The sequence below is a fragment of the Vidua chalybeata genome, chromosome 19, assembly GCF_026979565.1.
Source record: "Vidua chalybeata isolate OUT-0048 chromosome 19, bVidCha1 merged haplotype, whole genome shotgun sequence".
Classification (NCBI taxonomy): domain Eukaryota; kingdom Metazoa; phylum Chordata; class Aves; order Passeriformes; family Viduidae; genus Vidua; species Vidua chalybeata.
Window position 1 is genome coordinate 11,319,707 of NC_071548.1, and position 12,423 is coordinate 11,332,129.

General features: G+C 35.7%; 1 protein-coding gene across 6 annotated transcripts in view; it reads right to left on the reverse strand.

Moving 5' to 3' along the window:
• Window positions 1-12,423, reverse strand: part of STXBP4 (syntaxin binding protein 4) — a 67,399-nt gene that overhangs the window by 47,208 nt on the left and 7,768 nt on the right. For all 6 annotated transcript variants that reach the window (XM_053960185.1, XM_053960184.1, XM_053960188.1 and 3 more), the window contains 10 exons: window positions 11,144-11,217; window positions 10,872-10,967; window positions 9,809-9,878; window positions 8,920-8,994; window positions 6,862-6,947; window positions 6,108-6,240; window positions 5,418-5,550; window positions 3,244-3,350; window positions 2,685-2,868; window positions 1,624-1,702 (listed from right to left, as the gene is read on the reverse strand). In XM_053960185.1, coding sequence (XP_053816160.1) covers window positions 1,624-1,702; window positions 2,685-2,868; window positions 3,244-3,350; window positions 5,418-5,550; window positions 6,108-6,240; window positions 6,862-6,947; window positions 8,920-8,994; window positions 9,809-9,878; window positions 10,872-10,967; window positions 11,144-11,217 — 1,037 coding nt within the window. The remainder of the gene's footprint in view (window positions 1-1,623; window positions 1,703-2,684; window positions 2,869-3,243; window positions 3,351-5,417; window positions 5,551-6,107; window positions 6,241-6,861; window positions 6,948-8,919; window positions 8,995-9,808; window positions 9,879-10,871; window positions 10,968-11,143; window positions 11,218-12,423) is intronic.

Here is a 12,423-nt window from a genome sequence, read left to right on the forward strand (position 1 = left end):
CATCTTGAAAATCTCTGACATTAACACCTCTCACATGTTATATTAAAGTCTGAAGACAGTGGGCCAGAACCTTGGTGGAATTGGCTCCATTTCCCTTCAGCTCAGAATGAAAAACCTCAGAATGAAAAAGTGTGTGAGTTTGTGTAAAAACTTCTCAAAACTATGCTGATTTTTTCATAAAGTGTTAAAAAAAAAAGAGTATCTCATCTAAGAGATGCTTTAATTTTTCAAGGTTATCTTTGAAAGTTTATCCTTGAAAAAGGGCAGCATGAAAGAAGCGGCAGGTTTGATAAAAGATGTGCTGTTAAATAAGAAAAAAAGGAAACATGACAAGAAGCAGTACAAACTGGAGCTGCAAGTATTTGTGCTTTCTGCTCTACTCCCTACATTCCTCAGATGTGTTCAGAGACTGTGCCCTTCTTGGTGTCTTCAAAAAATGCAGCTCCTGTGTACTGAGTTATATTAACCAAGAGTCTTATATTCTGAATATATTAAAAAATAGAACTTTTGTCTTGTTCCTTTGATTCAGTTGTAGTGTTTTTCAAGGCCAATATGTTAAAACTGTGTGATCCTCAATCTCCAGGTATATTCAATACTAAAACTTTGTCAGTTTCAACAGCGTAGACTTGATCAATTCACCCTTCAAGCAAGGCAACGAATTGGTCAGTTTTACAATATGGTAACTGTTTCATTTTAAATCTGAATATCTAATATGGAGTATAATAAATGCAGGTACAATTTAAATAACATCAGTGGAGAGACATCTGGAATGAATCAGATCCTGTGTATTTGTTCTTCCCCTCCTCATCCTCAGTATATTAGACATGAAATTGAGAAGTTCAGCTTCTGCTTAATTGTTGCTGCCCGAAGAAAAAGAATATTCAGGTCTGCACAGAGAAAATACTGAACAGTGTCAGTTCTATCAATGTGCCAGTGGGGACTCCCATTATTGTGTCACTCTTGCATTTTCACTGTTTCGAAATATAACGTATTTGTTTCCTACAGGAATTACAATTGTTCAGCTCAGATTTGATTCTGACCATATTTCACAAACCCTGTTTGTCCTCAAATGTTGTTTTCAAAATAGGTATTTCGAGATGTGATCGAAGTGACTCTTGTCCTTGTTTGAATGTCATGACTCTAAAACACAAATATACGTGATATATAGTATTTGTTAACTGAAAAGCTGTTAAGAGGGGTGCATGTTAATTCTATCCTTTCAATATGCTGCCCTGATTTAAGCAAAAAAACTATGCAAGCAGCATACATGCCCAGAATTTCATCAAATCAAGAAAGCACAGTTTCTATGGCAACCTAATCTTGATCTATATGTGAGTCTTCATTATCTGGTTTCTACTGAGCCTATTATCATGACTGCTGTATAGCAAATGTTGTGATCACTCATTTTTGTTTGGTTTCAGTTGTTTGTTAGAGACAATGTAAGTTATATTTGACAGAAGCTACTAAAAATCCATTGATCTCAGTGTTTTATTTAGGAGTATAAAAACAGTGCAATATTCCCTTTTTTTTAAAGACTACTGAGTCTCACTATGCACTATGTTCTGTTTGACTGTTATTGAAAGAACAAGGAAAAGGGTGGCAGGGAATTAAATCAGCACTTACCAGTGGCAGACACATCAGCAGGATTGCTGTCTAGAGCAGTAATTGGAGATTGCTCTTCCATCTTGACTCCAGTTTCCATCTACGAGAGGAAATGAAAAGGCATGAAATACCATTTCTAAAGCAGATCACAAGCCAAACCAGAAATACAAGTTAATGTAAAAAGGGACAGGAAGGAAGACCAGGGGAAAAAAAAAGGGCTGGGGAGATCAAAACAACCCCAGGAGAAAAAAAGAAAGGCATGGAGGGGGTGCTGGTGAGAAGGAAAGGCATTGGAAAAAATCAGATTGGGACCTCATCAAAACCTTGGGTTTTGAAAATCTTCACAGATTAAGATAGCACAGTCTTTCTAGGCAACTCACTTCAATGTTTATATCCCTAGTAGGAAAGGAAAATGGGCAAGAATTTTAAGTACGAATATAAGAAGACTTAAGAATCACCTGTTTTGACCTCGTATTTGAGAACATTTTATTCTTCCTTCTTCTAAGGTAATACTTTATTTAGCTTTAAAAACATGATAAACTGAAAATGTACTTTCAAAAATTGAAACATCAGTTTTAAAATCTTCTTTCTCATGGTCAACATTTTTTCTTTACAGTAATGGTGAGCTCTATGACTTAAAACAATTCCTCCTTAGCCAAAAGAATGGGGAAAAACCCCACATACTCCTGGGACTTTTTTTAAGCAAAAATCTCATCACCATAGAGCAAGTGTGAGATTGTACTATACTCACACATATGTAGTAAGCAGGGAGTGTTTTATCTCTGAAATACATAACTATTTATATCTAATTCCAAAACTTCAGAGAAACAGTAAAGGAGAACTTGGTATCTAAGAACACAGTTAATATTTATTTGTTTTCTTACCCCAAGTCAACTAATTCCTCTCATCAGTGTGGTTTACTCTTCTGTTTTACAACATGGTTTTTCCAAAAGTTTTGATATTCCAAAGACAATATTGTGCAGGAAAACAGTCAGTCATTTTCTTAATAAAATGGAAACTCAATTAGGAGAAAAACAACCATTTGCTCAGTTTGTTGTAAGAGGAGTAATAAATAGACTCACAGCATCTGGAGGGAATGTTGAAACCAGCCTCCCACTAGGAGAGGGAAGAGGACCAAGTGCTGCAGCCTGTTGCTCTCCATGTGCTACAGTAGATGTTAAGAGGCTGAAAGGATACTGCAGATTCTGTGGACGACTGGGTATGTTTTTCTGCCTAATAAAAGCTATCTCCCAAAAATATTCAAACCTAAAATAAGAGTTTTAAAAGTTTTAACATGTTGTATAGTTGTATTATTCATAAGAGTATACTTCTGCAAAAATTACACGTTTCCAAACACCATGTGTGGATTTATTTAATTATTTTTCTAAAAGGATGTTCTGTTACCCATCATTATAAAGACAAATACTGTAATTTTTTTTAAACATTAAAGCATCATAATTTTGCAGGTCTAAAAGGTGCACTTGAATATTTTCTACGAAATAATATTACAAATGAGTATTTTAAAAAATTAGTATCCCTCAGTTCCGCTAAGCACACAGAACCACATTTTACATTAATCTGATCATAAATATGATCTATTAAACCATTTTGGATGGTTGGCTGTTTGACAGTAACAGATACCTCATCTTTGTTTTGTTGATTATACTTTTTGCCTCTTCATAGGAGACTCCAATCATGGACTCTTTGTTGATGGATACAAGCTGATCCCCAGGTTTCAATCGGCCATCCTAAAATAACAAATATAAAACCAAATCCACAAACGTTATATTAATTGCTAACACTACAGAAAGAACTGTATAGTCAGAGCACTTGGACAAATTCCCCTGGTTCTATTAGGACAAAAAATATCAAGAACAGTTCTGCATTCTGCTTGTGCTTGACAATCCTCCAGAAAAAAGCAGATTAAACAATCATCCCTCAACATGAAAGCAGTCATTATAAAAACTCATTAGAGAAAACAGACCTCAGAAATTGTATAAAGAAGAACTTTGGACCCAGCTAAACATTTCTATTAAAAAAAATCCAAGGAAAGAAACAACAGCTTTTTCCAGCACCAACCCATCTGACTTTAGGAAGCTCCCAGCTCTGAGCTGAATTAATTTGTATTTCAAAGCAAATGTTCATGGCAATACATGGAACTCTTCAGACACTCACTGGCCGTGCTAATGAGAAAACCAGACTGGTCTATTAGTACTCACCAGTCAAAACCATGACAGAAATAATATTGTCAGCTTTGTGCTTCTATTGAATTAATTGCAAACTCTCTACCAGCACAAGAACATCTCACGTTTCTGTCCCAGAGACTCCAAGACAAGACTTTAAACATGCTAGGCTACATTTCTCACTAAGACAGAGCTTTCTTTACTGGCATTTTAACAGAGCCCTCAACAATTCAGCTGGAAATTCATGCAATTCACCTACGGTTACAGAGTATATGACATATGTCATAATATACATCATGTAACACAGAACATGTCTCTGCTCTTCAGCTCCTAAGAAATCAAACACAAAATCAATCTATGTAAAAAAAAAAAAAAAACTGTGTACAGATGATACATAGGAAATAAGTAAAATACCTTCTGAAAACCAGTATAATTTTACCTACTTAACAACCACATAACATAATTTTAGCAGTATTGTTTCAAACCTATGCCAGTACTTTACTACCTTTTTTTTTTTTGTCACTTAGTGATTTGGTTTTGGTTAAAGAATAAAGCTGTAGATCTTTCATTTTGCTTTCATCCAGCTTGTTCTAAGATATCCAACGGTGCCCTCACGTGGCAGACGTTTAAAATATGCTTCCTGTTTCACCTTCCCAAACCGGATAACCAGTACTGGGAAATTACCTCTATTATTGCTAATATTATAGCCTAATGGAAATTGATGTCTTAGCCTCAGCTTATTGATTATACGTGATAGGCTTTAAATTATATGTTCACAGTGAGAAAAATGTTTTAGAAGGCACAAAAAAACCAGGATAAAAGAGGAATGATTACCATTTACCTACTGAAAGAGGTCTTTGGGAAACCCTGCATTTTTATCTTCCAGATTGCATTTTAGGATTAAACTTAGTATACAAAAATTCAGCAACAAATAGTTATAAACTGCTTGGGGACAAAACCCACTGCTCGTGAATTCAGCTCATCCCCTCTTGCTGGGCCAGAGGCAAAGGCTGGTTATCTACACTTCCAAATAACCATAATTACTCAGGATGCCAGAGGAGACACTTGGATAAACAGTTCTGTGTACCTGAACCAGGCAATTACATTATTTATTTGCTTTTTACACTGACAAATCCCCCGGATTTACATACTGCATTTGTCACAAATTAAAACAGTAATCAACACCAATTCAAACATTTTATTAGTCTGCACTTTCAGAATATTTTTTTCTAATTTGCCTACACAATGATTTCCAGCTGCAAGGATCCATCTAAATTAAGTCTCAGGGAAATATGATTTTTTCAATGTCCAAGAAAATACAAAGAGGTGCAATCTGTAGCTCTGTCCCATCCTTCCTGATTTACCTTGCATCATGCAATCTCTTATAGAGGTTGGTTTTGTACCTTCTCATACATAAACTGAGGAATAAGATCCTCATTTACCTCAAATGAACTTATGAATAAATTTTCATTGCCATGTAACTCTGTTACAGTGCAGTGAGATAATTCTGTTAAAAGAGAAGGCAAGGAGGGACACAAACACATTTTGTATTTAAAATATGATTGCAGATGTAGCATACCAAAGCAATTAAGGCAAAAATACAGGTGTCTGAAGGGGAAGGAAGGCCTTTACCTTATGGCAATCACCACCAGGGATAATTTCTTGAATATATACCAAAGGCCCTTCATTTCTGTTAATTCCTCCCACAATATTCAAACCTAGGCCTGTTCCTTTGCAAACAGAGATAATCTGAAATGCACTGTCACTAGAGATACAAAGAGAAAGAAAACCAGAATTATTTCACAGAACTAGATAAGACTGAAGTAATAACTTATTTATCTTACAGGTTTTGCAAATATGTATTACAGTAACAAATAGAAATATTGGACATTTAATCTCAGTGTTCAAATATTACACTATTTACAACAAAATCAGCAACCTCAGGCACTTCTGACAATTACAAGAAGAATTTATACTCTATTTTACAAGGCTAAAAACTCCTCTTTACTATATACAGATATATACTATAGCCCAAGGGTTATGGGAATATCTAGGTATCTAGGTACACATAAACCAGGAACATTAATTCATTAGGAGACACAAAAAAAATTAACCTGATTAATCTTCTTATACGACATAAACAATAATAGAAAAAAAACTTATTAGTCTGCAATGTCAATGGTATTATGAGCTACATGTCTAGAAGCTAAAAATTAAACCCAAACTTTAACACTTAGTGCTCAACCCAAATTTTCCTGACCAGCCAAATACTGCATTTCCTGCAGCTCCCACAACAGAGGCACAGTCAGTTTTGGAGATTACTTTGGAAGCTTTGGGGATGGTGGTGAGACATAATTATTTCTGCTGCTACTGCTGGTGATGTTATCCTTCAGATGCAACTGAGGACTCTGTGACCTGGAGGATGACCCAGAAGAAAGGCTGTCTCTAGATTTTGCTTCAAAAAAAAAGAAATAATAATATAAATAAATAAATAAATAAATGCCACATTTGGGAAAAAGCACAAAAATTCAGCTCAGGTAAGGAAGCTCAGTAGGACTATTTTAATATTAGTAAACAAAGAAACAAACGAAGCAATCAGACAACCAAAAAAATGCCTGCACAGTTAAGAACTGAGAGCCACCCAGAGTTCCAGGAATAATTTTTTAAAAAATAACAAGTGATGATTTTTTTCAAATTGGGTGCACAATACAAAACAGACTAATCCTCCATGCTATATAAAGGCATCTTAATTAGGCAGCAGTTTCAGAAAGATTAGAATTTATAGTGCTCTAGATCACATTTTTATTAGCATTTTGTGTCATGTTTCAGCTAGAAATACCAAAAACTTTCCACATAAATAATTAATTAAAATTGAAAGTTGATACCAGTATAATTATTTAAAGAGCTAGGAAAACTGACACAAATTCCTCAAGGTACATGTGTGTTTTGTCTGACTTTCAGCCACTTCCTCCAATATACCTCCCTTAAATAAGGAATTTTAAGTACAAGTTTCTTCTCCCCCCAAGGCTGATTTTTGTCTCCTGGGATTGTTTCAGGCTGGGAAGTGATCTCTCACCAGGTAAGTGATGTGTTGGAGAAGTTCTTGCAGAGGTTGTTTCACTGTGAGAGCCATACTTATCCATTAGGTCATGAAATTCTTTCCTGTGCCAATAAAAGGATTTTCTTTGTCAGTTTGAATGGACCCAGTGAAACCTGCACTGCTTGTACTGAACAGCTGCTCCTCCTCAGAGAAGGAAGCTCAACCTTCACTGAAAGAGGAAAGCCCTGTCAAATGGTCAGAAAAGGCAAAAAAAAAATATCACATGATAAAGATGGGAAAACAACAGACTAAGGACAAAATGGACTGCTGATACAAAAGCTTTATTTTTACCTCTCTTTACCCTGAATTATGAATCTTTAAAAACTTGTAATACAATCAACTACAGATAGTAAGACAGTGGTACTACCAAGCTCCAGAAAAATTTATTTATATTAGAGGGAATCAGATTATACACCTATAGCATACTCATGTTTTTAAAGAATGCTTTTAGTTCAGTTATACTGAACAAGAACCCAGAAGAGACTGACAAAGATGTGACTCCTTAAAAACAAGAGGACAGAAGAAATACTTATTAACTAAAAGCTAAAAGCAGAAATTCCTCGCAGACACCAATCATATTGCAACAGACTGGCAAAGATGTACATCTTGTGTGACAGGCATTGAAGAGCATACAAGAACACCTGATTCACCTGATATTGAATCCAGCCTAATTTAAGAAAAAAAGTTTATAATCTGAGCTCCGTTTACCCTGCTGATAACTGATTTAAAAGATATAAATAATCTAGAGTGATGTAAGCCAGAAACATCACTAAATTAATATTACAGAATTAGTCAGAGAGAAAAGAAATTAACTGATTGCAAGGAGAGTAATTCCCAGGTAATTCCAGTTTGACTTCTGAAGGTTGTTCAAAAATGCTGAGTGCATTATTTTTAAAAACAGAACATTTATTGTACTAATGCTGGCCCCAGGGTACACACATAAACACAGCTGAATATAAATCAAGTAAATCTTTAAGCATAGAATGTAAAATCATAAGGTGGCTGGTGAGGGACTACATGGACTAGCAAATTCTGCCCAGGCCACTGCACCAACCCCCCAGAGTGGTTAAAGGACTGATGGATTTTAATCATTCAAGGAGTTTACAGGAACTAGGCCAGTATGCTTTAGATAAAAGCAGATTAAGAGTGGACCTCACATATATCTAGGCAGTCTGAAAAAAAGGAGAGATCAGAGGCTACAGAGTGATTTAGATGTCTGCTGAATACAAAAAAAATCAAAGAACAGAAAGAGGAAGCTTAATTTGGACAAAAGGCTAAAGGAATTTAGAGAAAAATCCTTTATGGGGAGATTACTCTGGAAGTGGAACATCCCAGGAAAGGCAAATAAAAGCAGATACTCTTGCAATGATTATCAAATATAGTTACATAACAGCTGTTTTCTCCTGAGATTTAAGTCAAAAGGGGATACAGACCTGGATTGTCACATTGCTGATGATTCTCTGCCAATATTGGTTTATATGCTTAACTTTCATCAGTCAGGTTAAAGCAATATTTAACATAAATGTTCTTAAAATTAAAATATTTTGGACTACCTGTTGCAGTGAACAGTTTAACATACTTATCCAAACTATTCAAAGCTCATTAGAGATTGAAAAGCAACCCTCTGAAAGGAAAAAAGCAACTGAATCTGCCTTTTGTCAGAAGGCAAGGCCAGTTTAAATCTTATAGTTTTGTGGTAGCTGTAACAGAGTCCTCATTTTTCATTATTTTAAAATGTGAGGAGTATTTCAAAAACTATCACAGCAGATAATTTTTAATTATATTAGCTGTAAACATAACATTACAATCCTCCTCTTTAAACTGAAGTTGGCCTGAGCTTGCTACTTGAAGTGATTGATGGAAGTGATCTCTGAATGAACTGGTATCAAATACCACGCAGAAAAATGCGACATGTGGTGCAATTCTGCAATTAAAACTAATCTGAAATAAAAATACATGCAAGCCCACCCACCCACCCTGAGATACAGCACTGGACTTTTATTAGTTTTGAGGTTAAAACAAATTTTCTCTTACTTTGCTTCTTCATCTCTAGCAACAAGCAGAGACATGTGATTAGAGGCTGAGGCTGTTCTCAGGATGTCAACAGCTCTAGAAGGGGACAGAAAATGGCCAAATAAATATACCAGGGTGCTGGCAAGAAGTGAGCAGTGCTAAAAGAGCAGGAAAATCAACAAACTGCTAAGGTAGTTAATAATTTTCATGGCCTGATACAGAGAAAAGAGCTTGGCAGTAGCAAAACTTAAAGTGAGCACCAGGGAACAGAGCAAAAGACAGGCTGTGATGCATCTGCTGACAGCAATAAACTGGGACTGACCTCTCTCTTCCTTCCCTTCTGTCCCCATCCCTCCTTGGGCCATCCTGCTGCATTCCTGAGCCTCCTTCAGGAGTAACAGCCCACCCCAACAAAAGCTACTGCTCAGGTGTGCCTGGCTCAGAATCTCCCTCAGCAATACAAACGGCAATTTTCCTTTGCATTTTCAATCTCCATCTCCAGCACTGAAAGCTGCACTGATCTCTATAGATCCAGCTACAGAAACCATCTTCAGCTCTTTCTTTCCCCTTCATTGTACCATTACATGACTGCTGCTACCATCCATTTACATTCATCAGTACTGAACCAGCAGATAGTTGCATTAACAGCTTCTACTGCTGTTTTCATACACATTCTGTAATCTCGGCCATTAAGAAACCAGCTGATTCTGCTGTTATGGAAGCATATAAAGTCCTTCACTTTTGTACAACAGTTTTGCTGAATTAGATTTATGGGATAAATTACTTGCAAGTTGACCTCTGAGGATCTCAGGGGGGCTGTGCTCTTTCAATCAGTCACTGATAGTGTCCTAATAGTCCATGCATAATATTCCAAGCTCTAATAAACATTCAGGAATCAGTACCAACATACCTTTCATTTGTTACTCCAACCAGGTTTTCTCCATTGACATCCAGAATTAGGTCCCCAGTGAGCAAACGGCCTTTAAATGAAACCAACATGAGTGATGAATCAACAAGAAAATGGTGAATGTATTGTATTAAACCAGGTATTACCCCAGGACTTTTCCTTTCAATTTTATGTGGCTTAATGCATTAAACAACTTTATGACTCTTGGCACATGATCCTAAGTAAGATAGATAATTCAGATAAAACTAGAACCTATAAATCAGTCTTTAACAGCAGAATAGCCACCAAAAATAACTGCCATTTAGCTATTTGTATTATTTACACACAACATAAATATTTTTGAGACTAGAATTTATATTTTACAATTGTGGAACTGATTTTATTTGACTCTTGCTCTTAGCATTATTGTAAGTTACCATGTGTAGATATATTAATGTTTTAGATACCAATAAAGTAAGCAAAAAGATTTTTTAGAACCAATTCATTTTTTAACCTTCTGAAAATTTCAAGTTTAGGAAGTTGAATCAGATTATTTAAAATGATCATTTTGCACAAGACAAGATGGAATCTCAAAAAAACCCATACAGAGATCTAGGATGGAAGTCTGTAGCTTAATTATTGTAAACTCTACTGAGAGTAATTTCTTTTCTCCCCACAGATCTTAACCACCAGCACACCACTATTAAAAAATAGTAATAAAAAATATCAGAACTAACTAAAAATACTAGGTTTATACAGGAAATCCCACTCTCATACCTTATAAATTAAAAGTGATTCAGCATCTCAACACTCACTCAACAGAGCTGCCAATTGCCAGAAAGATTGACAATTGCCTTCACCAGCCATATCTAGATTTGAACACATTTTCAAGACCTCAGTGTATTAAAATCTTTTTCCATAAAGAGTCCAAGTTTCATTTATCTATCTTAAAGTAAGCTAAAACCTCATAGAACCTGACTAAACCATACTATTTTAAAGATCCTTACTCACAAAGTAAAAGAAAGATTTCTTTTGACAGCTTTTTATATGCAGTGTGTTTGTAGCCAAAAAAGTTAAAATTACTTACTATCTACAGCAGCCACCCCCCCAGGTAGAATTCTCTTTATGAAAATCCCATAATCTTCTGCTGTTTGTGCCCGATAACCTCCAATAATTTTAACTCCTGAACAACAAACAAAAAGACAAAAGGGAAAAATTGGTTACTCCACCTACTGTGCTAAATGCATTTCAGTCAAATCCATGAAAGCCAAATAAGCTTTCCCGATGCCAGGTGTGAGCTGGCAAAGGTGTTTTTAGGTTTGATTTACTCAGAATAACCGAATGTGCAATCTTAGTTACCTAATCCGTTCTGGCAATCGGAGAAAGAGATACGGTGAACAGCTCGATTAATTCCATGAGGGCCCATAATGGTCCTAAGGAACAAAATAAAAGTAATTAAGTTATAGAAATGTAGGCAGAGCTATGTTAACAGAAAAGAAATTACAGTGACTGTGTTTTCAACTCAAATACAAACCCAAACCAACCTTCTCCACTGACAACTTCATATTGTTTGATATCTCTGAGCCACCATCTCCCCAGCCAAAAATCAATCTATTCATCACAAATATCAGATGAAAAGGTACAATAAATATGCAGAATTTACTTCCTTTTCCCCCAAAGCACTTCAGGCTGAACTGTGAATCCCATTTTGTGTAATAAGAGGATAGTGATTAAATATAAACAAAATTCCACAAGCTGGTCCACCTTAACATTTAGGCAAGAAAAACATACTGTAAAATCAGTTTACATTAGGTAATGAATATTTGAACAAAAGCACAGCTAAGCCAGTGCATAAAATTATTTCCTAAGATATCTAAAATATATTATTTTATATTTATGGACAATCTTTTTCCAAATCTCCTAATTTCTTCACTCAACATTGATTTCTTTTTCTATTGTAAAAAAGGCTTCTTTCCAAACTCTTTTGCCTGATCCTCTGTGTACCTTCCCACCCCAAGCAAATACACCAGGATGGCACTTGGAATTGTCTAAAGGCAGAGAAATAGTTTGAAGTTGATCACGCAACAGAATTAAAAAAGAATACAAAGTAAAATTAAGAGTTTTGAAACCTAAATTTACAGTTTCATCAGACTCATAACCAGCACACTGCTCTGAGAAGACAGAGTATTAAGAAAGGAAATAAATACAGATTACCCTTTACCAGGTTTTATTTTCATGTAGATGAATTATGGGTAAAAAACCTGTTAGTTGTATTATAGCTCCTCTGTCCTTTCACTGCAACATTTTTGGAGAAGACTCAGCAGATCTCTTCTAGAAAAGAGCAGAAGCACCACTGAGGTTTTTCTGCTTTCACCTACGTATTGTTCTACATTAGATAGAGAGTTGTATTTTCTAGAGGGGCCTAGTGAAATGGAACAACAAGAATTCATTATCAGGGTGGGAAAGAAGATCAAAGTGGAGGACACAGTGACCCAAATCCTTCCACACAACCTAATCCAGCACACAGCCTGAACTCTATGCCTGAAACTGGGTACATCTGCAAAAACCAGAGTACATCATTAAAAAGTGCTGTGCCAGAAGGCAGAGAGAAATCCAGAAGGTCCAAATGTTCTTAAAAT